The following is a 27,983-nucleotide window of genomic DNA, read 5'->3' as shown; positions in this document are numbered from 1 at the left end:
AATCAGGGGGAGGGCGCAGCACACACCCACATCCCGATATATAGGCAGGTTGAGAAACATCTGCCCCAGCCCGACACAACCACCTCTGCAGGGCTGAACACACACGCAGGTAAGACCTCCTTTCAGTCAGCTACTCTCACAGCAGCACAGAGCTTTGCATGCATGAGCCAGTCTCTGCACAGGCAGAGACCACCCTCCAGGTGCACGGAGCTCGAACCCAGGGCCCGCAGACACAGCAGGAGGGGGTGCTCAGACTCGGCTCTGGCAAAGGGGCAAGTTTGGGGCAGCTTTCAGAGTGCAAAGTGTCAAACCTGTTACTGAAGCGAACAACTGCTTGCTAGCATCTGTTCTTTCTAGATTTCTGAAGAATTGTGAAGTGTGCAATGTACAGTTATACTATTCTGTATCTGTAAATCGTACAATATACAACTATATATAAATATAATTACTTATACCTGAGTTATAGGGCAGAAAGTGTACAGTCACCTACTGTGATCTTGGCAGAGGTGGAGGACATGCTCCGTTACCTTTTATGGATTATTAGACGCCTTATACAGTTTCTGGAACAGTATTTAAAAAAAAATGACATTTCTTTCATTGAATTTATCCAGCCCACTACAAAAAATGAAACTATTGTTTTGATTCAAGCGAGAACAAAAAATAACTGATAAACATAGATAACTCATTATTGCGCAAAAATGTGGAGCCAAAAAAGGTGAAGCTTTGAGAGTGGATACGATTGAAGTCTTAAATGCCTTTGCAAGTAGGTTGACAAATCCCATGAAAAAAAAAATTGTTCTGATTTAGATTTTATGGGTGCTGGGATAGAATTTTAAATAATTATATTTTAAAATAATTAAAGTCTAGTTTGATCCGTAGTTGATCCACAGATCTTTTTCTCCCCTGCAGAATAATTATTCCTTTTGTACTGTTCCCATCACAGCGTGATACCTGTCGTAGCCGAACTTTGAAATATTTTAAAGCCATTTCAGGCCTAAAATTGCAGTGTCCTAAAATATGAATAAACAAGAAATGTTTATTTCCGATGGACTCTCAAAGACGCCATAGGCAGAAATGAGATGAAATGCTGAAGACAAAGGGAGACCTGTGCATGCCAATTGAACCTGCGGTGTTTTATTATTCTTGAAATCCTTGCAGGCTGAAACCCAGTGTGAGCAGCTCTGCCTTCTTATCTCTGACATTGTGCAACCATGCCCTTAGCGAGTTGTACCGTTGGTCTTGTACAAACTTGTTGTGTGTAAGGCACCTTGTCTGAGCATTTGGGAAATGCCTTCAAGTCCATACAGGACCACTATAATACTTCCACCTGTTGAGTCATCTCTGCCAAAAGGGTGTATACAGTATATCTAATTCATGGCTAAATGTCACTGTACCTGTGTCCAGACCTTCATAAAGTTACCATTGTAAGAAAGGGAAGACTCCTGCCCTTAAGGTGCACAGTTCAATAAGTCTCACAACCCTGGAGATGTGTACAGTTTGCAGTCAGCCTGAGACGTATTTAGGGACCGTCCCAGACACTTTCATAAATCTAAATGGCTTTTGCAACTGTGCTAAAACACAACTGTTAATGGAAAGACAGACAGGACTAGGAGAACAGCTTTGTGAAAATGCCTGTGTTAGAAACTGACACGAAATAGCGACTCCCCCTCCTCACACGGCCGTCTGCTTTAAAACCTTCTGGACAGAGTGCTTCTCCAACAGAAAACTTGAGCGGCAGTATTCGTCTTTTGACTCTGCGGAAACAGACAGCTTTGACATTAGTCCAGCACGGGCTCAGAGGGAGCGTCACGGACAGTTTGCCCACAGAGTAACACCATCGCCCGTTTCTGCCACGAAAACACAGGCGGTTTACGAAGGTACTGTAGCTGGGGGGCTCAGTGGCTGATTGCAAGCAGTGCTTGTGGATGATGAGGGGCTCCGCGCCTTAAAACAGAAGATGCTCTGGCTCTTACAGAGGTAGGAGCACACTGCCCGAGCACCTCCTCTGTGCGAACACAGGGAACACGTTCCTGTTATTCCATCTGTCCCAACTATTTCTGCATACCACACTTTGAAAACCTTTGGGGAAGAAGAGAAGACTTCCGGACATAAGCAAAACTTGGAAAATTCTGCCAGGATGGAGATTTAAGGAGTAAAAAGGAGGACACGTCTAGGGAAACCTGGACGTATGGTCCCCCCACTGCTGGGAGTAACTCAGATGAAACACCGGTCTGCACAAACTGTCCCACAAGTTGCCTAATAGAATGCGTGGGGTGGATAATTGAGCCCAATTGCTGTTTTTTTGTTTCCTCCCACACTAGAAAACAGTTTGAGGTGATTCACACGGTTATAAAAAGCTATTTCACAATGGTCTCAACAGTCACGGGAATGGGGTGGGTGCTCTTGAGGCAGGACTGGCGCAGTGTGTCTCTGTTGTTTTTTGAATCGTTGTCTTTTTTTTTGGTTAACAAATATTGACACTACTTTTAAACTCCTGACCTCTCCCCATTAGCTTTGCCATAGACTTTTGAGGGAAGCAGCCTTTGTTGTCGTTACCTGAGCTCCGTTTCCATGGTGCCTCACGCATAAAGTGCATGTTTTGTTGTGATTCATCCCATCCCATCGTCCACGCTGATGGGACAGAGCTGGTGTCCCTTCGCTGTCACGATTGAAATAAATGCTCAATGGACAAACCCCCCCCCAAAAAAAAGCGACTTCTCGCTAGGGTTTTGTTAGACTTCCTTTCCTCTTTCATATTTACGGTACATGGACGTCTTCTTGAGCACTGTCATCAACGTTTTTTTGCAATCAGTTCAAAACCTCTCGACATGCTGGAAAACTCCTCACATATTTCTCTGTCTGGCAGGTTTTCTCAAAGATTCCCCTCCAGAGACCGTGACAATTTGGAATTTTGTTTTTTCAAAACCTAAAATGATGAAAAACTCGGAAATACCATCACAGGACACGTTTTTTAACAAAGCTGTAAAGGGACACATAAAGCTGTAGTTACTGCAGGTAGAATTCCTTAATAAAATATAAACCTACACTAGAGCTGAACACAGAGTGTTTGTTCAGTTTGTCTGCATTAAAATAGTGTGGATAACCCTAGACTCAGCATGCAAATGCTGACGTCTCACCCACATCTCACATCTCCTCTTTTTTTTTTGCAAAACGTTGATTTTTTCATTGCTTACCTAATTTCCTTCACTAGTTTTGTCCATGGAAATCATTGCAACTAGTGGAGATGCAAAGTCTCTTCTCCTTTCTAGAATATTTTCTGTGAAAGTGGAGGTGAGAGATTATTATGTAAAGTTAACCAAACTCTGTGTAGGCCTACTATGCAAACAAAGCGCTGGGTATCTCAGACTGCACGCTATTTCTTTTTGTAGGCTTCAGGCAAACCCAGGCAGGATCAGGAAAGTGATTGACGTTTTCCAGAGATGGGCAAATCACCGGCACTCCTCTCCCTGATCTGTTTCTTCCTGTTAGGATCGTCACTTGGTAAGCTCACCAGTGTCTTTGTTTTTTTCTTTCCTCCTTCTGTCAGTTTGACACACCGCGACAAGGAAAGAATTGTGCCCCCTTTCCACCAGGCTTTGAATCAGGCAATGCTGCACGTAGAATGTAAAACCGCAGTTCTGCACTCAGTGATGTCCACAACACAACTGAAGACACTTCACGGCCACATGAATGAAGTTTATACCATAAGTTCAGGAGGGGTAACAACAGACGAGTTCAATCAACCTCTGCTGTCCGCAATTCTTAATCAATCCTGATGTCATTTCCTTACCTAAAACATTATAAATACAACAGCACAGCATGGAGACAGGAGAGACACAACCTGTACTGTACTGCCACCTGACACCCACACAACAGCACAACAGCACAACACAACACAACACAGCACAGCATGGAGACAGGAGAGATACAACCGACACCCGCACAACAACACAACAGCACAACATAACACAGCACAGCGTGGAGACAGGAGAGACACGACCTGTACTGTACTGCCACCTGACACCCACACAACAGGACAACAGCACAACAACACAACACAGCACAGCATGGAGACAGGAGACCTGTCCCTGAACAGTTTAGCCATCAGCTAAGTGGGTTCAGCCCACTGTAACTAAAACACTTAATCAATTTTTCAATACGCTGAATTCTCGGGTGTTGTTATTCCTAATGAATCACAAGTGCATTAATCCCACATGTAACGACGTGACATTGTTTCTTATGCAACGGAAAGATTTTTAATGTGGAGCACAACTCCAGGTGTTCATACTGTACACTTATTGGTATCTCTATACGATCTGAATTTCCATTTTCCCGTCATGCATTTGATAGCTGTCACGGTTGGAGGCCCCTAAATGCGAGAACTGCTTTTGAACTTTGTAGCTGACTACACCACTTAGAAACAGGTTCGACGGGTTCTTTTTATCTCCCAGAACCAGCAGCTCGCCTGTAACGGTGCATAGTTCAGGACCCTATGCAGACGGTATAGTCCAGAGGTGAGTGGAAAAGGGCTATTAATGTAAGGATGGAGAACAGGGGGCGGTGCCGACAGTGAACCCAGGTGCAAGAGGGGAAGCGCAGGCAAACAAGTCCAGAAACAGTCCGATGTAGGAAATCCGGGGCGCAGTCCGAAATCCAAACCCAGGAAATCCATTCAAGACAGAACGATCAAAAACAGGAACAGGGACATGGGACACCAGGTTTAAATAAAGAACGGAACAGTGGGGCAGGTGAACCGTGATAATGAAACTAACACAAAAGGGTAGGAGCCCCCTCTAGAGGACGGATGGCGATTGTGACATCGCCCACAGAGCAGACAAGACTGTCACCCTCCATAATTGCCCTTTTTAGAACAGTCCATCCATCTACCCATCACACTGAACCCTTGACATAACTTATGCACGAGCACCATGGTCCCCAGTTACCCAAGAACCCAAGTCCCAGAGGAGCAGTGCAGCACTGCCCTTCTCCAGAAATTGCTCTGGTCGGTGCCCTGGAGTGTCTCTTTCTGCCCCACAGTGAGGAACCTCTGTCTCCTCCACCGGTGGTCCTGGCATCCTCTTCAGCCCTGGCCGGCCTGAGGAATTCATTTGAATTCAATTTATTTTTATATAGTGCCTTTCACAACAAGGTTGCCCCAAGGCACTTAACAATGCAAGTGACCAGACATGTTGTCAATCCAGAACAGAAAAGACCAGAAAACAACGGAGGAGAGGAACCAAAAACTCCTTAGTTAGGAGAAGAAGAAACCTCTAGGGATCCAAGGAACAAGGTCCTGTGTGCTCTCCGCCTACCCTGACTTTTCTAAGAGTCCTCAGCTCGGTCCAGTTGTGCTCCTCAGATTTCTTCTCCATCTGTGTGTGAGCCTTCATGACTGGGGTGTTGGTCTTGGGCTTGCGCAGAGCTCACTGATCGGGGGGCGGGGGGGAGTTATCATACTGACTGTATGCCAGGCATTGCGGAGTGACATGGCTCCCTTGTTCTCTCCCTGCCCCAGGACACTGGCTCCGCACCACCACTCACCTCAGCGAGCCATGCCCCCTTACTGTGTGGTAACTGAGTTACCCTGTGTCCTTCGGCCCTTGTAAAACCTCATCACCTGCCCCACCGTCTGCATTAGGAAGACCTTAGATATGGGGCGATGCTCAAGCCACAAAGACAAACTCCTTCCCTTGACACTGACCACCACTTGCAATTTAAAGTCAGAATAGTCCTCTTGCACCACACTCAGATTCTCTCGCCCTGACTCAACAGCTGGCATAGCGAGACCAGCTCTGAGCTACTGCTCTCACATTGTTATTGTATTTCGCAACGTTTAAACACATTGGTGTGGGGCCTGCAGTGTTTTAGGCAAGACGTTCGGTTGAGCTTTCCATGCCTCGTCATCAGATTTCCCATGATTCTCTGCATTTCTACCTTTCTACAAAATGCGTTTCTACATTGCTGTACGCTGTTTGGCTACTGTGCCAACAGCGAAGCTGTACATGCAAAATTCAAACTAAGCTAAAAACAGACCATGAACCACATTCAAATGCTTCCATGGAAAGTATATTTAAGGAGATCGAGGGGGATCTGAATGCGGCCCTATCTGGTTTTGAAATCTTAAAACGGAAGACAAAACAAGCAGGGATTTTTTGTGTAGCTTTGGACTGCATTTGCATTCTTCGGGAAGCAAGAGGAGATGAGTGAAGAGAGCCATGCAGCGTGCCGGGTGCTCACATCTGACGGAATCGGAATTTTTTGGGCAAGCTGTGATGTTTGGCAGGGTGTGAAGTGTTTTTTGTTTTTCCCCTCTGTTCCCAGGTCAGTCATCCAGCGGGCAAGGAAAAGGAGAAGGAAAGGTAAAGCCCTCTCACTTTTTATGAGTGCAAATAAAGTATCTCAGGAAATGCTGATCCTTTCACTGCACTGGAGCAACAAGTGAGCCTGTGTCAGATAAAAATATACCATTTGCTTCTGAAAGCGCAGTTACTAATATGAATAAATATCAGGTGCCTCTATTATTTTCCTTACTCCTTCTGTCAGTCTGCTGTAAATCCAGTTGTGGTGCAATTCCAGACTTATCTCCAGATTTACTTTTCCCACTGAGGCTTCCTGATAAAACAGCAATCCTGCTTGTCCCCCTGGGAGCACGCCAGCTCCTAACAACGTGCTCAAGGTTAGTACGGACAGGTGCACGTATGGGAAACACTTACGAAGATGAGAGCTCTCAGGTTTTTCAACTCAAGACGGGTTGATCCCCGTGGCCCAGGCCTTGCGGGGTCATGTGACTGGGGGTCTCCTGAGCAGCGATGCGCAGTTGGCTGAAGGCTGCAGGGGTGATGTTGAACCTACTCGGGCAGGGTCCTGGAGATTTGCAATAGTGCAATAGTGACTCCTTTGAGGTCCCAGGTGCCCGTAGACTGGCAGGGAAACTGAGCATTGCACAGCCGATGCCTCTCCCGAACCTGCAGGTTCCTGTTCTCTCACTGAAGGGCACAGGGGATATAATCGTAAACTGAACTGCTTAAAGCAATAGGCAGTTCCAACTTTTTTTTTTTTAAATGTTAGAGGCAAAGTTCGGTGTTTCGAGTCATGAGATCAAAACAGGTTATGCACTGCTGAAGACCATAGGTGGCCTGACAAGTCCCGTCTAAATGCAGTTCAGCCCTCCTGCCCCAGTTGAATCTTCGTCATACATAACCTCCCCATAATGCACAGCATGAACATGTGAGGCTCCAGGAATCTTCTGCCTGTGGTGACTGTCAGATGTTGGCCTTCTCCAGTTGCGCTGTCAGTCTGGACATATACCGTACAGCAGTCTATAGCTGGGGATTGCAGTTGCCTCTATGGATCGCAGACCGAAACGTGCTCTGGTGTGGGGGTGTATGTCCCCTCATGACCCCTGCCCATGCAGGCTCACCTTCCACTCTGCGATGTCAAAAACAATTTCTACAAGCGGTTGAACCATTCTGGTCCTGAACCCACGTCTCCTTTTCCCACCAGGGCAAGTGCACAGGCTGGGAGACCAAGCTTGCTGGAATGCTGACGGCGCCCATAGACTTCCCACAATTCCTCAAGGATAATGCTCAGAACCTTCCCAAGCTGTCGAGCTCCTGCGTGACGTCGTTCAACGCGTCGGCTAACCTCACCGCTGTGACTGAACTGTAAGAAGAGATGAGACTATTCCCATTCCTAACAGACTGACCAAGACAGCCAAGATGTTTCTCTTTCTTTCAGTTTAGCTTCTTGACAAGGCAGTGAGAACTTCAAACGGTCAATGACCGTTTATTTTATGCAGTGTTAACCTACTGGGCTTTGCATAGACAGAGATTCGTGGGGCCATACACCATGCAATAGTAAAAAATAATAATCAAATGACAAATAATTGTAAAATAACCATTAAGAATTGCAATTTGTACTAAGATTACCAACCCATAAATCTATTATGAATATAAGCTTCATTCATGTTAAGAAGTGATAATTCTACAACACTAATCTATGGCATTATCCTTAGTCTCTGGTTTGGAAGGAAGTTGAACCAGTTAATGGATTGCAGCTGAACTGTGTTTCTTCCATCTAGAATGAAAGTCTTGAACGTGCTCTATGACCAGCTGAATGAGGGCACAAGAAAGGCTGTTTATATGTGGGTGGAGACCGTCTTCATGAGCTACCAGGCCAAGAAGCTGGTGAAGCCAGAGGCCACTGTGAACCCTAACCAGCTGAAGCCCGGGGTAACTGCAAAACCTGATAATTCAAATAATCCCTCTAAGGCCAACGAGAAAGACCAGCAGTCTAGCGCCAGTGGCCAGGGTAAGCTAACTCTGCGTCTTGTGCAGTCACACCCCGAATTCAAACTGCTCTCCCGGACACTGCCGCCAACCACAGAGATCACCATGCTAGAATGTCAGCCCCTTGGTACACTCTTTTGGAAGATGTCTTCCAAAAGACTTGTTTTACATTAGTGTGCTTGGCTGGAATCATCTGGTCACAAACTTTTGTTTTGGCTTCTTTGCATATTCAACGACATTTAAACAAAAGGAAGGGGGCAGTGCAGTATAGTGGAGTATAGTCTCTGACTGTTGAGTTGCAGGTTCGAGTCCCTACTGCAGACACTGCTCCTGTGCCTTGAGTGAGGTTCTTTTGATCCAGCTGCTCCCAGCTGTATGTACCAGTGGGGACCATCAGTGCTGGGGGGCTCACTTCGTTGATGAACCCCACGTCTCAGCCAGGAGTGAAGGCGTGTCTTCCCTGATCACTTCACACCTAGAACCCAGGCTGAGCTCTGAGCTACCGCGTGTGGCTTGAATGGAATTACCCACCTGCCCTAAACAAAAGAACCTCCATTGCCCTCCACGTCTTCCACAGGCTATTCTGAGCGGCACTCAACACTGAAAAAGTCACCATTAAAATGACACACACCTCTGCAGGTTTCAGTCCAACTGATTAGCATGAGCGTGGAGTTCAGAATGTGTTCAAAACACCTTTTAGGGAAGCAGATGGGCGACAGCTGTGGCACACGATGTGCATGACATGAGCGGGTGACTGATTCTGATGTTACTTGTCACGGATGTCGGAAGGGACAATCCGTGGAATGGCAGGAGAGCGAAGAGACCCTATGCGTAGCGGCGAGACGGGGGTTAGCCCCGGGCTCAGCTGTTCAGGAAATGCCATATAGAAACCTATGCCCTCAAGTACCGGACGTGGGGCGACCTGGTGCTAGGCGGGTTTCAGGACATCCGAACGTCAATGCTGAGCGAAGGGGAATGAAAGACCCAGAAATATATAGCCCCAGAGAGAGAGAAACACCGGAAGGACAGCAAAGCACTGGAAACAAGAGATAGGACAGAGAAGGAGCGCCCTCTGGCTGCAGAGGGCGTGACATTACTGGGGTTGTCAGCACTTCTGCTTTTGAATGTTTGAACTGCTTAGCATAGTAAAAGTGTAAGAAGGTGAGACCATGGTTAAAGTAAGTGCCAGACATGGTAAAACCATGAAAGAAACAAGCAGAAAGAGGCCGGCAGCAGTGTGGAAATACAAGGGGCCCCAGAGTCGTGTTTTGCAATGTTTCTCAAACAGGTTATAATTCTGCAGGTAGAACCAGCTGGATCACAGCAGAGGTTCTTGAGATACTTGGACGTTTTACTCTACAGGCTCCCATGTCCACCCTGAAGGACATCACAGGGAACAGCACTAGCCCAGTAAGTGACCGGCTGTTCAGTCACCACACCTCCCACAGCCCAGTAAGAAGGCATTAAGCTCAGGAAATAGACAAGGGGGGTGTCTAAATGAGAGGCCTGAGGTTACACTGTCAATAAACTACAGCCATGGAACTTGGAACAGCTTGAAGTTATTTCCCCGAACAATTTCACAGGACTTATGTATGCAAGTCTTTTGCTCACTATACTTTCATATCAACCCTTTCATTGCAACTCATAATGTGCCTCTGCTGTTAAATATTTAGGTGGGTTCTTTACCAAAGACACACCCCAACAGAGGTTAAACTGAACTTTATAGGAAACCAAATACGTTACCGTCTTTATTTCCAGCTTAGCAACAACATATTCTGACCCAGGTTGCTAATATGAGAACTTGTAGAGTTATTATATTAGCTTGTGCCTTAGCACAGCGGCTTGTTTTCAATCCTGGTGCGGTAACACAGCAACTGGTCTTCAGCCTGGAGGCTTGTGTTATAGCCAAGAGGTTGGAATCTTCAGTCGATGACAGTGAATTGCACTAGCGTAGCAGCTAGTGTTATAATACAACAGCTGGCACAGTGGTCCTGTAGTTCCAAAATCTTCCAAGTCTTGTTCCAATTTCTACTGCCATGCACTCATCCTCACCTCCTGGTTCGGTGCTCAATTTATGAGGGCTATAATAGGGTGCACAGGGTGCATATCAACTAAAGTTAAAATTTACCTTCTGAACAAATGAGAAACCCCGGATCCTCAGGCTTAAATGTGTATCAATACATACAATTATATCCCATTGGTTTCAGCTACTCAGGTGAATCAAGACTTTCAGACTGCTGATTTTTTATACCTGGAACTTTGTTCTTTCAGATCTGTCAGCTGTATAATAACGGTTCAAAGATCTGGGATACTCTATATGATCTGAATGATGCACAGGCGAATCTCTTCATAAGCGGGCTGGATAAATGCAAGATTGACATTGCCAATGAAACTGTATTTTCAAGGTCGGTTGCTTGTTATTATTTGTTACTGTGCTGTAGACATAACTTTGTAACAATTTTGCAAATAGTAGTGGTTTTACAGATAATAAAACCAATATCAATCATAAGTGTGCAGTGCTGCATTTCATTTTCATAAAAAGAAATACTTCGGAGTATTAGTATTATTAAATACCAAATATAGATAGATAGATAATACTTTATTAATCCCGTAGGGAAATTGATGTGTTACAGCAGTCCAGCCCAAGACAAGCAAAACAGACATCAGAATAGTTATAAAACAAAAGACAACAAAATAAATAAAAATAATTAAATACATAGGTGTGTGCAAAATGTGCTGATCATAGTCACTGTAAAAACAATAAAACATGTGCAAAATGTGCATAGGTTTATACAGACTGATTGTCCAAAAAGTACAATAGAGCAAAATGCTGTCCATAGAGGAGCAAATGAAGGGCTAACAGTCCTAGCCTAGGGCAGCGTTATACACCCTGACAGCCGCCGGGAGGAAAGACCTGCGGAAACGTTCCCTTGAACACCGTAGCTGGAGCAGTCTGTTGCTAAATGTGCTCCGCTGCCCAGTAACAGTCCCATGAAGCGGATGAGAGGTGTTGTTCATGATGGCTGTGAGCTTGGTCAGCATTCTCCTGACCAAGCATATGTGCATAACACATATGCACCAATGTGTTAATTGCATGTAAATTTAAAGCAGACCTACATTATGGAGCAAATGGGAAACTCAGGTGTTCTTTTTATCTGGAAATGATACATGGGAATTCATTCCTGTTTTTTGGATGCTACACTGGAAACAGAACAAACAGGATGACACAACAGCATGTCGACTGTGGTGACTTCCCTCTTTATTTCTCTGCAGGCTGGGCCAGCTCACCTGCTTCTTCGGTCAGATCGCCAACAGAATTAAAGCCGTCAATGCCTTGATCGCCAAGCTGCAGAACTGCACAGGCAACGTGAAGGATGTAAGTGTGGTGCTTCCTGTGGGTCTGAGCATGAGGGCGCAGCTGACGTGACGCTTGTGTGTGCTCAAAACAGAGTGGCAGCAGATTCAACACAAACCGTCTGTAACGTAAACGTTCTTTCAGGACCCTATGCAGACGACACAATCCAGGGTGAGGAAAACACGGGGGAAAAAGCAGGCGGGGGTCAGGAATGAAAACAGGGGGCGTGTTCATGGTGCGCTGGTGTTTGGGGGAGGTGTGGCCGAGGCAAACTGTCCAGAAGTGAGTCCAAGGGGGAATCCAAGACGAGGCAAAAGTCCAAAGCCGGGTGGTCCATCCAAGACAAGCGGGATTAAAAACAGGAACCGGGTCGGGACCGGCACAGGAACAGGAACTAAAAACTTGACGGGACCAGGCACTTCCAGGTCCCAGACTCACCTGGTACAGGAACCAGAGCAGAGCCCGGAATGGAGTGAGCGCCCGGCTTTTAAGGTGGACTGAAAAGGGGGCTGGAACAGGGAGCAGGTGCGGGAGATGAGTAAAAAACAAGGAAGGGCTGGAGCGTCCTTAAGAGGAGGGGTTTACGAACGTGACACGCTCTTCTTCTTCTTCAAAACTCAAAGGGATTCTGCATCTTCATGGAACAGTTTTAGTATGTTTGGCACCACGAGCTAACATCACCAAAGGTTTACTTTCCAGAGTAATTGAAACCTGCTGCTGCTGAGCTGAACACTTTTAATTGCAGTGACCCATGTTTTATGTCCCTTGAGATAAAAAAGCAGTGCAAGCCATTCTCTGTCCTCTCAAATTAAACTTGCTTTGCCTTGTGCCACATGTGTCCTTCATCACCACTATATTCCAATGTCCTCCTGCGTCACCAGTAAAAATTAAATATGGCAGTCTTGTGAGTCACATGTGAGACAAAGGCAGAGGGTGCTTGTCAGTGGCACCGTGCCTGGCTACTTCTTTCTGGTGTCGAGTAATCCAGCATTAAAATCTTCTTAGCTAGTGTGAAATTGAAGTTTTCTGGTAAAGAGCTATATTTTCTCTTGCTCTTGCTTTCCTGTCAACCTGTTCTAAACAGGGTGAATCAGGTGTTAACACTCCTGTTCCTCCCAGGTCTACCAGAAACTCCTGAAGTCAGTGGATGCCAAGAACATCTCAGCGGATGACCTGAAGAAGCTGGGACCTGCGGCCGCCGGTCTGGGTGTGAGCCAGCTGGGGATGATGTCCAAGGAGAAGGTGAAGGAGTCTCTGTCCGTGCTCAGGGACATCAAGGACTGGTCCAGCTCCCAGAAGAACGCCATACTGGATAAACTCGGAGAGGTGAACACAGAGAACGCACACAGTTTCGAAATCACGGCACGCATCCTGAAAAAGACATTTTGAATGTGGAAAACTGAATCCATGCAAACTAGGATAAAAATGCGTTTTCTGATGAGAGCCCTAGATTACTTATGCAAGAATGCAGATGGATCATTTTGACATTTTTGCTTCATAAACAATAAGCAAAGATTTTTAAAGGATGCAGACAACTGACACAACCTTGCTGCCTGATCTGATCAGATCCCAGAAAGCTGGTCCTGGTCAAAACTGGGATAGGAGACTTCTAAGGAAAACCAGGTTATGTGGTGTTGGTGGACCAATAGGTGCCGCTCTTCCTTCTGGTCTAAAGTAATTCCACTCCCATATGTAGAGCACTTTGAGATCCTTTGGAATGGAAAGTGTTATATAAATGCAAGGAATAATTATTTAAATATAAAATATTGTCTTGACATCTCTGGTGATTATATGTGGAAAATGCAGCAGTTTGCATTGAAACAATGAATATCAAATCTATCTGTGGCTTACAGGTAACTGGCAGCAATCTGACAGATCTGGGGTATTTGGCCAGTGCTCTCAAAACCACAACCATAAAGAAGATGAAGGGCAAGGACCTCCTGGAGGCCTTCAACAAATCCATGGAGGTCTCTGACTCCACCAACGCCATGAAGCCAGTCCAGAAGAAAGCGATTATACAAGAGGTACTGCAAACCAGACAAACCTATTCATGTTAGTGTCACCCATGTTGGTAGAGTGTAAGGTGGTTCAATGATTTTTAATTTTTAACTGCCTTTTAAGCAATCCCAGAGTATCTACTGTATGTCGTATGTTATCCAGCTAGACCGAGTATTGTTTTACTGGGATAGTGTTATAGACCCAGCAAGCAGGGTAATATTAAATGTTTAGATCAAAAAATATGTCGCACTTGTCACAGCCCTTTTCTTGAACATGAGAACATCAGATTGACCCTTCAAGCCAGTTTGGTCATATGTAGTTACTTATTTCAAAGCTCAAGTCATTTCTTGAAAGAAGCCACACTGGCAGTTTTGTTACCATACCTCCTGCGTAGGCAACAAAATTGGCAAAATTCTATGGGTCAAAATCTTTCAAACTGTTATTTTTAGCAGCTGGAAATCAGCAAACATCTTGGTCAGCTAAGAGTCTTTTCTAGCTGGTTTCCGTAGCCGACTGTGAGTCTGACTTCCAAGCACAGAGCCAGAGATCCTTCGCCCCCGAAAAACATCTCTTTTTTGTCCCCAGGTGCTGAAGGAGAAGCTTATCAGCGAGGTTCTGAAAAACATCCCCCCTGGCCTGCTGTCTGCAATATCAGCCACCACCCTGAAGAACGCATCAGACACTAGCCTGTCACTTGACTTCCTCAATAAGTCCCTGCCTTGGAATAAAGGCCAGGTAAGAGGACCCGGCAACGCATCAGGTGGGGGATTGTAAGCACAGGAACAAGTAAAGGTTAACTCCACTGAAAAAAAATACAGTGTGTCAGCTGTTGAGGGTACTTCAGAATGAAAAGTCATGTGTTAAACACACAGTGCGAGCAGAATGACTTCAATCTCTGGTGTAGATGAATCGGATGTTAGTTGCAAATCCCCAAACCTGGCCACCGCCTGAAACGTGTTGTCTTACATAATAATTGTTTAAGTAGTTTATAACATGTTAATAGATTGTTAATAGACAGTTAATAGACAGTTTGTTAATAGACCGCTTGCGATGAGACCTAAAGTACAACACTTGACCCCTGCAGTCCTGTTGCAGTACCTGTTGATAAACATTTCTTACCCAGGGTCCCTGCTAAACAATAAGCCTTCATCGGTTAATGAGGGCAGCAAGCACGAGAAGGAATTTAATTGGAATAAAAAAGAACCTTGTTTTTTTTTTCAGTATAGCCCAGGCAATAAATAAAGCAGGTCACTGGGACCTTTTGATTTTGAATGAAATGTGATACTATAATATTCTGTGTATTCTGTGTTGTTAACCTGCATTCTCTGCCCTTTCTGTCTCCTTTTGTTTGCAAAAGAGTTTTTAAACTCTAGTGAGGAGGCCATCAATTGGAAAAATAGCATCAACGCAGGACATAGGAAGAGAAATACTTGCCACAGAAACAGTCAACTCACATTTCACATAAAATATCATAGGTCATTCATTCTGCTGCATTACAGTACATTTCATACAGATGAGGGCTTACAGAAAGGGTTCCTGTTACTGCCAGTCCAAACCCACGCTAGTGACTTCTTGAACAAGGTCTCCAGAAAGGGCTTCCTTCTCACTGCAGCCTGTTGACTGTTCCCTTCGCATTTCAGGCCTTAGTCATCATCAAGAAGATTATAAAGAGCCTGAAGAACAAGGAGGACCTCAGGTGAGCAGGGGGTCGGTTTTGATGCCTCCTTGCCATTTTGTTCAGCTGCCTCTTCGCAGCTGTGACCAGAGCGCGATCGAGGACTTGACGTCACAGCTCCTGTTGCTGTGTTTCTGCTCTCGCCCTGCAGCATGCTGACCACTGCTGTGACTGGCTTAACCTGCGGCGACATCCGCAACATGTCCCTGGACAGCCTCCGGACCCTCGCTGGGAACGAGAACCTCACCCGCGACCAGGTACACACAGCGCCGAGACGCGAGCATGCGATTTTAGGATATTGGATATTGATTGAACTTGAACTCGAACTTTATTGCCACAATGGAACAATGCCATTGGTACAATGGAATTCCTACTTACAGAAAGTCTCTCGATTGTTAAAACAAGTGCAAAAGCACAAAGTGCAGACAGTGCATCAAGACAAAATACAAACGAACAGTAGACAATGTAAAAGTAAACGAAGTAAACAGTTTGAATGTAAAAAAAGCAGATGTGTAAACAGTGACTGGAGATGTGCAATGAATAAATAAGAAATCCTAATGAGGTAGATGGTATAGGTGTGGTCCGAGGGGCATGGCCAAATGTGTTCACCCATCTCACTGCTTGTGGATAGAAGCTATTGAGGAATCAGCTATTGACTAAAAGAGGATGGTGCAGCACAGTGGCTAAGCCAACTGCCAGGTTGTAGGTTCAAGTCCCTGCTGCAGACATTAGTGTTGTAACCTGAGAGAGATTCTCTACCCAAGCTGCTCCAGTCCTCCCAGCTCTATGAGTGTGCCGGCAGTTTTTTTTTGGGGGGGGGGTCATTCGAGTAATGGACTGGTGTCCCATCCAGGAAGAGGGGTCACATGCTCTGTTCCTCAAACACCACAGAAACCAGGATGACCGACGGGCCACTGTGGTTCCAGCATGGACCGAAACCGTTTGTACTGAATAAAATGTCCCGATCGTGCATCGCTAACTCAGTGATGCTGCTCTCACCCCTGCAGGTTAACTGCGGAAGCAAAGTCTATTTCCAAACCCTGATGAAGGCCCAGAACTTTTCCACTTTAAATAACACTGACATCAGCCAGATACCTCCCAGCTTTCTACTCTACTCTCCGTAAGTGACCTTGCTGTCCAGTTCCTAGTGGAATACAATGTCCCAGTAGAGCTGATACCTAGGCCCTTCCTCTTTGTATGTAAGTGAAGGCCATTTAACAGATTCATGAACTCACAGCAAAAGCCCTGCTTCTTCATGTGTCGCAATAATACATTTCTGGTAGACTTCGGACTGGGTCCAGCTTCTTGCATGCATACAGAGAGCAGTGCACAAATGCATTTGTCCCTGCACCAAAGCAGAGTTCTGAAGAATTTGGAAAAATGCAACCGATTCATCTCACAGACAGTTCAGAGAAACGGATCTTACAAAGCAAAAGGCAGTGAGGTGAAACTCGAGTGAGGGCTGCGTCTCCTCCAGAGTGTAGAGCACTCAGGAATCCTCCAAGATGTACAGCCTGTATTCCTGCAAGGGAATATTATTAGCACACGGAGCTTGTATGCTTTTGACAAGCCATGCAGACGACAAGGATTTATTTGCCCAACTGTTTTCTCTCCCCTGACCCTCGGATCTGATGTCGCAGGAACTTCACAGACCTGATGAAGTGGAACGGCTCTTTCAGCTGCTCCTCTGTGGTGGCCGTGCTAGTCAAGGCCAATCCCCAGCTTCTCCCCATGAGCTCGGGGAGGAGAAGTGAAGCCCTGAAATACATCAAGACCTGCTGGGTGAGTTAGTCCTCACGCTTTGGGTCACCTTGTGTTTCTGATGAGGTGCATGAACACGGCCAGCATTTGGCTTGCAAATCATTCTCGGTGCTTCATAGTAAAAGCACTCTTTGCAGATGCATTAAGTCCAAGTTTAGTTTATGACGCCACTGTTGTGGGAATTCTTCATCAGAGGAGCGGGACACAGTCTTGTGCAGAGTCAGTTTTATTGAGCTCAATAAGTCCGACAACGCGCGCCGGGTCTGCCCCACAGAACCGACAAACTGCAAGGGATTCCCAGCTCTCATATACAGTCAGGAGAAAGTTTGTTCCACAATCTGAGAGCTTGTCCTGTTCTTTGATACGTAATTACTTCTTGTCCTGCTCTGTCTTGCTCTCGGTTCTGTCCTTTGATAGGCAGCAGACATTGTCCCGTTTTGTCCTGTTTGTGGGTGTTGTTCCTGTCTTTTACTATGTAGCGTTAAGCCACTGGTGCTGCCAGAGCAAGTCAGCTTTATGGCACCTTAGTGTAACTTTTGTTTGAGGCTAAATTAACAGACCCCATCAACACCTCTCACAATGTGCTTAAGTGGTGATACTTTGAAGCTGGATAAGTGAGATACATACATGCCCCACTTCACCACCCTTTATTGTTTTATCAATGCTGATCAATGGATTGTGTTGAAGAACTGGGGCAAGCTGTTAACTTTCTTTGCACATTTCCAGGGTATATCTGACACCAGAACTCTTACATCTGACCAAGTGGCAAACCTGGGTCTTGCCGTTTGTTTCTTCAACGCTGAGGACATCCAAAACCTCAACGACACAGTCTTTGTGATGGCTGTAAAAGCACTGGAGAAGTGTGGCAAATTCAAGCGAGAGGTCAAGGACAGCCTGGCGGCAAAGATAACGACTGTCTATGGGTAGGAACCTGCAGAACATGCACTGCCATGTGAAACCGTTTGTTTGTGAACGGGTATCTCCGTGCATTGTGTCCACACTGATATCTCAGCGAAGCATGGAGACAAGAATCCTGCTTGTTATAAACGATTTACACAGGTTAGGCCAAACACTATAGGAGTCAGAGTAACTGCATTCATTCGTTTCGCTGATGAAGTCTGCAAGCATCTCTTTTCACTCAGTAGTTGTGATCTACAAAAACGGATTAGTAGAGAGCAGATAGTTGCCGCATATAAAGGTAAAATATTAGTTATTACCAGCACCAACCTTCACCATTCCCAGGGTGATTCGCCCAGCCCTGTGGGAACAAATGCAACTCCAGGCATCAGCCTGAAACAAATTTAAATTCATTGATCTGACCAATGGATTAATTGGCCCCAATAACAGCTTGCCCTAGATCAGACTCAGTCCTTAATTCATTATTCATTCAAAGATATCCTGTCAAATCTGAAGATTTGGAGTGCCTTTAGCACAGAGATGATGGTTGGTAGATTTAATTCTGTTTCATGAGGATTCAATGTTAATCGTTCTCAGCGGAACTTGGACATCAGCCTCATTTGAAATAAATTTCTTCCCCCCCCTCACCCCATGGCAGAGACGCCTCAAACTGGACCTCCGATAATATCACTGAGCTCCGGTCCCTGCTGTCAGTGTTGGATAGGAGACAAATGAAAATGATCAAGACCTCGGTAAGGAGCTTTTGTATAACATGCAACCACACTGGAACATCAAATGGAAACAAACCCTATTCACCATCTCCCATTAACATACCATAGCTACACACATATTTTCCATATTCCCTCTTCAGAAAGGAAGGCCTGTGGCGAACGTATACAAGCAAATATATTTTACAAAGGCGGAGGTTCATTTTTATTTCCTTGCAAATCTGAAGAAAGTTTCTAGAGAATTCTGTGCCCAGTGCAATTTGGGCACTGAAGTACTAAATACATGAAGAAAAAAAATTAAAGCAGAGGTACATTTCCAAATAAAATTACTAGTGGTATAATGTTCACTATTTCCTTGAGGAAGCTCATATTTGAATGGTTGGCATGGTAACTGCTGATTTTCCTAGATTTACTTGAAAAGGCAGTTTTATTTCCAAAAGAAGGGTTAAAATAAGGAATACTGTATGTGCGCTCTGATCATGTAAAAGGTTCTTACACCACCAGGGCAGGATAAAAGCTATGAGTCCTAAAATCTGCATCATATTTTAAGTTAATAACGATAAAGTTTCAAAGTTCTATATCTAGCCACTAAGACTAAGCAGATTTGAAAAATAGCAGTGAAAAGCATGTTGTAATGCTTTTCCAAATCCCATCCCAGTCTACTCCGAAGGGAAGTTCATTACCTCATCCCTAACAAGGCTCTGATCAGAAGAGGGGAGAGAACACAGGCAGTACCCAGCCTACAGCTGCCTGCATGCACTACCATATACACAATGCGCCCAAAAAGGACATGTGCATCACAATATACTGTATACTGATGGAAAAAACAAACGCAACACCTCCTCCTCCACACTCTGGCCCTCCCGTCTGCATGGGACAGGCTGAAGAGTAACTCATCCATGAAGAGGACCTGATGCCACTGCCGACCATCGCAGCCTCTGGCCCAAGCCAGTCGGGTGTGACGTCCAGGAGGTGTGAGCAGAGGGCCTCTGACAAGTCGCCTTGCTCTAAGGCCAGCAGGGTGGACCCTCACTGTCCTGTCACTGATGTGGACATTGTGTCTGCCTGCAGTTTCAGCAGCAGTACGGGTGGCAGATCTGAAACGATCTCTCAGATGGACCAGTCTGATGTGTAGGTCCTGCTCTGGAGTGGTCACTCGAGGGCGACCGGGTCTTGGACGGTCATCTGCCCTACTGGTCTTCTGAAACCTCTGCAGTTGGGACACAGTGGAGCGGCTCACTCCATAGTGTCTGGCAACGCTGGCACATGACATGCCTGCCTGCAGCATGCCGATGGCCCTCTCCCTTGCTTCTGGTGACATTCGAGGCATTACGGACTGCACAGAAAACTGACTAAGTGTGGCCTTTTTCTTGCAGTGACCCAAGGTTTGAATTAAGGCCTTTTCAAAGGTGACCTGGTCAGGCATTATTCCACCTGGACCTTGTTGGGTAAAAGTGCACCTAACGAGCTTTCGTGTGATTGGCAAGTTGCAATGCCTCACTGCACAAGCTGTATTGCTGGTCCGAGGACTTAAAACAAACTGACAACTTTTTGTGAACATACGTAAGCTATAACTAAAGTATTCTCAATCCAGAAAATGTTGCGTTTCTTTTTTCCATCAGTCTATTTTCACTTAATAAACCTAAGTTTGGAAAATTAGCTGGTGTTGGGAAAAAGTGAGCAAATTAGGCACTGTAGCACTCTCAGTGTTGCAGCTAAAGTGAGCCCTGTAGCTGAAAGTGCTTCAGTACTCTGGTTTTAAAAAGCTGGCCCATGCATCTTTTTGCTTTAGTCTGAGATGGTGGACATCCTGAAAGGAATTCTCTCCAGCGTCACCAAACCAGTGGATTTCGTGCCCCCCGATCTTGACTTCACCCCCGATATGTCTGGCGTGACGGAGGCCTTCACCAACATGGTCCTGAATCCCTCGAACCAGACCAGTGCCCGCAGGAGAAGGAGAGAAGGTATGGGGTGATTAGACAATCAAAACAACCAGCACCCTTTCGTAAAACAGCAGTGCTCCTCACAGAAATGTCCCCCCGATGAGAAAAACATCTTTGATCTTATTGCCGAGTTCTCTAGGGAATGATCAGTTCAATCCTGACTGACACCTGGGATATGTAAGGGCCCTCCATCTGTGGAGCCTCGGCAGGGTTGCTGGTCATAAGTTACCAGCTGGTCAGCTGAGTGATCTCGAAACAAACTTAAAAGCCCAGTTGTGGTCCAGACTGGGAAATGATTAAATACAGATTACAGATGAGAGAAAGGTGCTGGTTTTGTCCCTGATCCCCTCTCAGACAGAGTGTCCTTCCTGAGTGTTTATGTGTGTTCCAGCATGCACCACAGTTCCAACTGAAGACCAGATCCGCAAGCTGGGCGAAGGCAGTGTCGTCTTCAGTGCCAGTGACCTGAAGTGCATGACCACAGACACCTTCAAGAACACACTGGACATCCTGGGGTCACTGAAAGCCCTGAGCAAGGAGCAGCTGGACGCCCTAAAGGCCAAGGCTATAGAGGTCAGTTTGACAGACACTTGTGTGTCATCATAATCATAAAGCTTGACCACAATCCTACAGATTATAAAACATAAACAGGTGTAGGGATCTGGGAATGTCACAGTTATTTTCTTCAAACACTACTTCTGCCATGAATCGAACCAACGTATAAAATGAAGGGAATTAAGATCATTATTATAGACCACAGAGAGTCAGGACTTCAGTTTTACATCTCATCCGAAGGACGGCGCCTGTTTATAGTATAGTGTCCTCGTCACTATACTGGGGCATCAGGACCCACAGACTGCAGGGTGAGCGCCCCCTACTGGCACCACTAACACCTCTTCCAGCAGCAGCCTCAGCTTTCCCAGGAGTCTCCCATCCAGGTACTGACCAGGCTCACACTGCTGAGCTCCAGTGGGGCTGCCAGCTGGGAGTTGCAGAGTGATGTGGCAGCTGATAAAGATGTAAGATGTGTCCTAATGGCACAGGCTGCCACATCACTTTTCTTTTTTTCAGGACACAAGCTGTTACAGATATACAGTAGGTAAATAGCTCTTCCTGGGGCATAAATAAAGATTAAAAGTAAACAGGGGGTCTCCCTGCTTTCCGCTGTGCCCATTAATTCTTACTGACAGACAAAGGTGTCACTATACTACGCAGGCAAAGAATCCCACGACACACTGAAACGCTGTGAAAATAACAGCTGACGGAAATGTGCCTTGTCCCGTATCAGAGCATCTGGAAAGAATCAGAATCTACTAATCGCATACCCTGGACATTTTCCCTCGGCTTCCCGGGGACAACAAACGCAGAATACATCCAACACCCCATGGGCTTCACGGGATGTAATCAATCGGTGCAACACGAATAACAATACAATACAGCACAAAAAACGTTCAAGGGCGACACACATATGCTGTCAATACTGTGCTCTGAAGGGGCCCCAAACATTCGAGCTGAAAATAGAAATGGCACTCAGAATGGATGACTCCTTAAAAGTGTTCATTGGTGCCTTTGGGTGATCAGTAATTCACACTTTATGTCCTAAAGGCATTTGGAAATGAAACCGTCAAGTACATCCCCAGCCTGAAGAGGATCGTGCTGGCTTTCAGCCTGGAAGATGTGGGCAAATACTTCATTTCTCCGAACATCGACATGCTGGCGGCGGTGGGGGAATACAGCGACTGGCTGAACGTGCGTAGTCTTCTTGGAGCGCTCTGCCTCTGTTGTAAACGCCCGCTCACGCGTAACTGATCGGCCCGTCTGTGGTGCCCTCGCAGGGGACGCTTCTGCTCCAGGCCCAGGCCATCGTGACCAACTTCCTGAAGAACTCCTCGGCGGGCTCGCTGGACAGTAGCAGCCTCGTGGGCCTGGGCTACTTCCTCTGCGTCTTCCCGCCCGAGCAGGTGAAAATGCTCAACGCCTCCGAGTTCAGGTGAGGCGCTGCCCAGCTTTCCGCGCCCTGCTGCCGGGTACGGACTGCCCTGGCTTCCTGTTCGGTACAGGAAGTACCCAACGCAAACAGCCAACTCGCACAACACTTCCACAACTTATTAGAATAACACAGGCCCTATAATTAATGCTATAATTAACACTCTGGCACTCAGGTAATGGAAGAAGGCCACTGCCAGGACTATCACTGTGGCACGAACCGCCCTCCTCCTGCCTAGCCTTCCCTTTCTCGTCCCGTCTCTCTCTGATGGGGGGGGGGGGGGGCGTAGATAGATAGATAAGACTTTATTGACCCCGTAGGGAAATTGATGAGCCGTCATAACTCAGAGAGAAAAAAAACACACACAGAAACAAAAACAAAAGTAAACGATATTCCAAACTAAAACGAATGTAACTACCGGTAGTAGCAACAAAAAGCACACACAGATCACAAAGTAACTGGAGCTGCTGCAACAGGCTGCCGCCCTCACAGCGCCATATTGGAAATTGCTCAACGTAGTGGTAGTGGGTAGTGGTGACGCCCTCACTGGTTCGCCCTGTCCCACGCTGGGAGCCTCGCAAGGCCAGAGGCCGGTTCTCTGGCGCTGTGGCCCTAACCGTGTCGCCCCGTCTTCTTCCCTTCCTCCCCCTTGGCCCGATCTGTGCAGGAATGCGGCGAGGAGCATCGGGAAGCTGGGCTGCTCCAGCAGCTCTCTGGCGGCGCTGAAGGAGAAGGCCAAGGAAGCCTTCGGACCTGTGTCCAGCTGGTCCGAGGAGCTGCTGCAGGAGCTGGGCACCATTTTGGGTAAGAGCTTGGCCTCACGCAGAGGATAATGATTCCTTACAGATATAGACCCTCCACTCAGAGCTCTTTACAGGTCATGGGGATCCCCTCCACCCCCCCCAGTGTGCAGCCCCACCTGGATGATGCTCCAGTCCGCTCACACACCCCAGCTCTCAGTGGGGAGGAGAGCAGAGTGATGAAGCCAGTTCAGAGATGGGGGTTATTAGGAGGCCATGACTGGTAAAGGCCAGGGGGCTCCCATTCACAGTATCAGAGCACAGGGAGAGGTACCCCTGTCACAGCATCAGAGCACAGGGAGGGGTACCCCTGTCAGAGGCTCAGAGCACAGGGAGGGGTACCCCTGTCAACCCTGTTGTCACAGCAACAGAGCACAGGGAGGGGTGCCGCAACTCTGCAGGGAGGGCAGTAGACAGGGCGAAGAGGGTGGCGTCCAGCTGGAGTTCGTTAGTCTAATGAGGTAGCCATGGCTCACCTGTATAACGCACTGCCTCTGCGGCGTCCCATGTCTTCCAGCGGGGCTGAACACCAGTGAGATCTCCACACTGCCCGAGAGCGTGATGTCATACCTGACCCCACAGGCTGTCTCCCTCCTTTCCAAGAACGTCTTCAGTGTGAGTGACATCCTGCCCACCTCTCCGCTGCCCAGGATGAGTTGAAAGCATTTTGAAAAAGTATTTTTTCCGGGGGGAGGGTTGAACGTGCCTCCCGTTGTCGGTCAGTATCCGTGTTTTGTTGTTTTTTTCTCGCGGCTGCTCAGACCCTCCTTCACAGGGCAGCGCGGTGGCACTGTCACTCAGGATCTGCACCTGTGACTGGAAGGTTGCTGGTTCAAATCCTGCAGCCGGCAGAGGAATCCTACTCCACTGGGCCCCTGAGCAAGGCCCTTAACCCCAACTGCTCAAGGGGTGCTGTACAATGGCTGACCCTGCGCTCTGACCCCCAGCTTCTCTCCCTGTCTGTGTGTCTCATGGAGAGCAAGCTGGGGTCTGCGAAAAGACAAATTCCTCATGCAAGAAATTGTATAGGGACAATAAAGTGATCTTAATCTTAACTGTAACCTCTGCTGGGGTCTCCTGATCCCAGGTAACCTTTAAAAAAAAGGGGCGAAAAGGTTTACAATCGGGATGGGAACCCAGCCCCCCGGATTGTAGAACTCAGACAGCAGGCGGGGAGGAGATTCGGCAGAAGAGGGAGAAAGGCTGGACGTTTTCTGTCCGCCCCTGGCTGAGCCTGGTCTCTCTCTCTCTCAGGGCCTGACGGTGGGACAGCTGAGGAGCCTTGGCACAGAGAACTACGCGGCAGTGTCCCTGGAGCAGAGGCAGGGCCTGAGCCTGGAACAGCTAAGGGCTCTGGATGAGAACTCGGGCACCAGGGACAGCTCCTCCAGTAAGTCCTCTTCAGAGCGCGGACATGCGGGGATCTTTCTCCTAGAGACAGGGGTATTTAATGGTGCAGTTTCCAGTGGCTGCCTTCAGGCGTCTGAAGTCATCTCAGCTGGCAACAACGACTGCCCCCTAGTTTCTCTGGATACCTCAGCCTGGACAGCAGCATGTAAATAAATGATCCAAGTTTCGTTGTGTTTGCGTTGAACAGATGTTTTAAATCATTCCAAAATTGCATTTGGGAATGAAAAACTCCATCTTCCTTGTTTAGGAAGAAATACAGCAGAGTGCCTAGTTCTTCGGAGAGTCCGGCCTCGAACTCCCACGTGAAACTGCAAGAGCCAATTCTTGTTCATTCGGATCACTCATGACACGCTCTTAAAACACAACACAGGGTCCTGCAAGGTTGAAACCTTGTAAGACTGGATGTACTCGGACTGCATATATTTTTACGCAAAACGTGCATGCTCATATCCACAAAACATGTGCCTAAAAGCATGAATACCCAACATAATACGGATAAAAATCAGGACATGCAAGACAAAGGAATGAGGCAACTTGATCTAGGTACAATACTTCCTAGTTCAAAACTGTAGTCTTAATTCGTTAATCAATTTGAGATCTCTAAAAGCAATGCTGCTCTGCAGGGCTTTGCTTCTGGCTATTTCCAAAGCTTTATGTTTTGCCTTTTCTACCTGTGAAACCTGTTTATTTCCAGCCAATCGCGACTCGCGTTCAGTGAATGAATCATGTTAATTGTATCCTTACTTGCTGTGGCAACACTGATTGTAACGCATCAGCCATGCCAATTAAGCATCTTGAATTGAAATTGAGAGAGAGAGGACAAAAGCCAGAAGATAACGTCTGCGTTTTTTCTTTTTTTTTTTATTTCAGGTGCTGCAGGTGCTACAGCCCGAAATATCCCCATGTTCGCAGCTATCCTCCTGTCTCTGGTGGCCCTGTCCGTTTTACACTAGACAGGCGGTCAGGCCATCGAAGCGAAGTGAAGATTTCAGAGGCACGCCATTCCGCTAAACCAGGGGTGGGGAACCTTTTTTCTGCCAAGGGCCATTTGGATATTTATAACATCATTCGCGGGCCATGCAAAATTATCAATTTAAAAATTAGCCTGCTATATTTGGTCAAACATTGAATTAACTCACCCCTAATGTGATAGTGAAAGCGGCCTGTTGTGATTCCAAACTCCGCTGAAGAGCATTGATTTTATCCAGACGCATTTGGACTCCCAATTCATTGAGTTTAGCATGTTTTGAGCTGTAATGACCAGAAGTGGCTTTTTTCATTACTGCCAGTTTGCCTTTGACTTCAACCAAAAAATAATCATTCGTCCATTTCTCTTGGAAAGATCGACACTCTGCATCAACTTTTTTTTTCTTTGTAGCCGCCATTTGTAGGATGTCACACCACTTAAGTTTTAAGAACTATCCAGTGTGTGTGTCACCAGCGACGCGATTATTTTGCTTTGTTCGCTGTTCTAATCCTGCCATTCTGGATCTGGAACATAGCCCACGTCCGTATCATCGACTCCTGAGGTCTTTTCTGCGTACTGTGATTTCCTTCATCTTCACCTGAGATTCAGTTTTTGCGAGGATTGTTGATCGCGGACGTGTGGATAAAGGTCGGATTGGAGCTATCGTCTGTGTCGACAACGAAGTCGACAGCATCGTCGTCGACCATCGGAGGCAAGGTCACCAACGTCGCGAGGAATCACCTCATCGCATCTCGTCTCATCATCACCTCAGCACAGGCCGACGGGCCGCAGGCAGCCAGCGAGAAGCATACGCGTCTGTCCCGTCATGTACTCCTATGTGTCCTGTCTATCCCGTAATGGACGTTCCTTGCTTGTCCCCCCAAATTTACGTTATTATTATGATTCCCTTCATATCAATGTATGTTGCTATGAACAAAGCTCCCAGATTTATTGAATTTCGAGTCCCGCCTGGGGTTGCCTTGGCAGGGCCAGACCAAATGATTTCGCGGGCCGGACGTTCCCCGCCCCTGCGCTAAACCCTCAGCCACGTGTGATTAAAAACCACGTGGTCAGACGGACGTGCGCTGCTAAACGCGCTCTGTCTGCTCTCCTCGATAACTTGTATCGGTGAGGGTTGTGGAATCATGGAACTGTTGACTAAAGTTAATTTTTGACACTACCGTGAAAAATAAAATCGAAAAATGCATTTCGGGACAAATAATACAATAGGAGAGGTCTCATTTGAGAATGTTTTCTTTTTTACATACTTTTTTCTCCTAAAATTGTCTTCATGTAGATGTACAGAAATAATCAGGGGGTTTGGATTGACTGTAGACTTTTAATACTGACTTGTGCGTTAACGTGACGTGTCTTTTTTTTTTGTTTGTTTGCGCGGGAGGAGTCTCCTGTAATTAAAAACGGATTCAGAGGACGTTCAGTCAACTTTCATTTCCCGCAGTTATCATGTTCACTGTGGGACACGCGGGTAATTCTGTAGAAACTAACTTTCCTTTTAGCAGAAACTAAGGCCGAAGCTCAGTTGTTTGACACACTTGTAAAAAAAACCCTACATTAGATATCTCGGTTTCTACATTTGTTTGGCGAATATCGTTTTCAAAGAGCTGTCGAAAGTTTTTAGACTGTGCATGCACGCATATGTAGAATACATAATAAATAGCATGGTAATTTATGGGGGCTTGGCAAATGAATAATTTATATGTATACGTTTCACTACTTGTGTTGCACGGCGCGTGTGTGGAAATGAGCTGATGGTTAACTGCAGACATGATTTCTAGCAGATGACACGCACACACGCTGTACACCTGCTTGCGTCATCACGCTGCGCCCGGGGCGCGGAGTCGCCGTGATGGAGTTAGCGCGAGAAGGAAAGAGTCTTCTGTCCAGTGCTGGTCACAGCGTGGGAATAACCGTCTGTGAATCAACTATTTTTATAACATGCTGTTTGAAGAAGTTAAAATGATTTTGCAATTCTTGTGAAAATAAAACGTGTTCTGGCTAATGGATGTGTTTGGGGTTTTTTTTCCTCAGACACAAGTTTCATCTGAATTATTTTGTATCCTAGCTGTCTCCGTCCTCGTCCCCCGTGTGAAGTCGTTATGGCTGGTATTTATCAGCCCCGGAGGGATATCTCCTCTGTCAGCTCCTGTTGCGCT

At 46.5% G+C, this 27,983-nt stretch overlaps 1 protein-coding gene across 1 annotated transcript; it reads left to right on the top strand.

Annotated features, from left to right (window-relative positions):
* LOC107075827 (otoancorin-like) lies at positions 1 to 27,829 on the top strand. The gene is made up of 25 exons (XM_069181826.1): positions 1 to 109; positions 3,390 to 3,501; positions 6,322 to 6,359; positions 7,504 to 7,664; positions 8,081 to 8,310; positions 9,592 to 9,698; positions 10,560 to 10,693; positions 11,562 to 11,664; positions 12,763 to 12,969; positions 13,497 to 13,667; positions 14,227 to 14,376; positions 15,282 to 15,337; positions 15,468 to 15,573; positions 16,324 to 16,436; positions 16,957 to 17,098; positions 17,804 to 18,000; positions 18,633 to 18,726; positions 20,495 to 20,666; positions 21,037 to 21,218; positions 22,251 to 22,394; positions 22,481 to 22,635; positions 23,300 to 23,436; positions 23,950 to 24,047; positions 24,687 to 24,822; positions 25,713 to 27,829. Exons 2-25 carry the CDS (start codon positions 3,441 to 3,443, stop codon positions 25,793 to 25,795), a joined length of 3,177 nt encoding a protein of 1,058 aa, XP_069037927.1. The 5' UTR covers positions 1 to 109; positions 3,390 to 3,440; the 3' UTR covers positions 25,796 to 27,829.
* The last annotated feature ends 154 nt before the right edge of the window (positions 27,830 to 27,983 follow it).

This window comes from Lepisosteus oculatus, chromosome 21, assembly GCF_040954835.1.
Source record: "Lepisosteus oculatus isolate fLepOcu1 chromosome 21, fLepOcu1.hap2, whole genome shotgun sequence".
Taxonomy (NCBI): domain Eukaryota; kingdom Metazoa; phylum Chordata; class Actinopteri; order Semionotiformes; family Lepisosteidae; genus Lepisosteus; species Lepisosteus oculatus.
Note: the sequence above shows the minus strand (reverse complement) of the source record. Positions and strands in the feature narration are given on the sequence as shown.

What these genes read in the sequence shown, in the direction of transcription:
- LOC107075827 (XM_069181826.1), top strand. Translation starts at nt 3,441, where the DNA reads ATGGGCAAATCACCGGCACTCCTCTCCCTGATCTGTTTCTTCCTGTTA. An exon ending in AGAAAGCGATTATACAAGAG is followed by an intron (nt 13,668 to 14,226) that starts GTACTGCAAACC and finishes TTTTGTCCCCAG; the next exon opens with GTGCTGAAGGAGAAGCTTAT. An exon ending in AAGAACAAGGAGGACCTCAG is followed by an intron (nt 15,338 to 15,467) that starts GTGAGCAGGGGG and finishes CTCGCCCTGCAG; the next exon opens with CATGCTGACCACTGCTGTGA.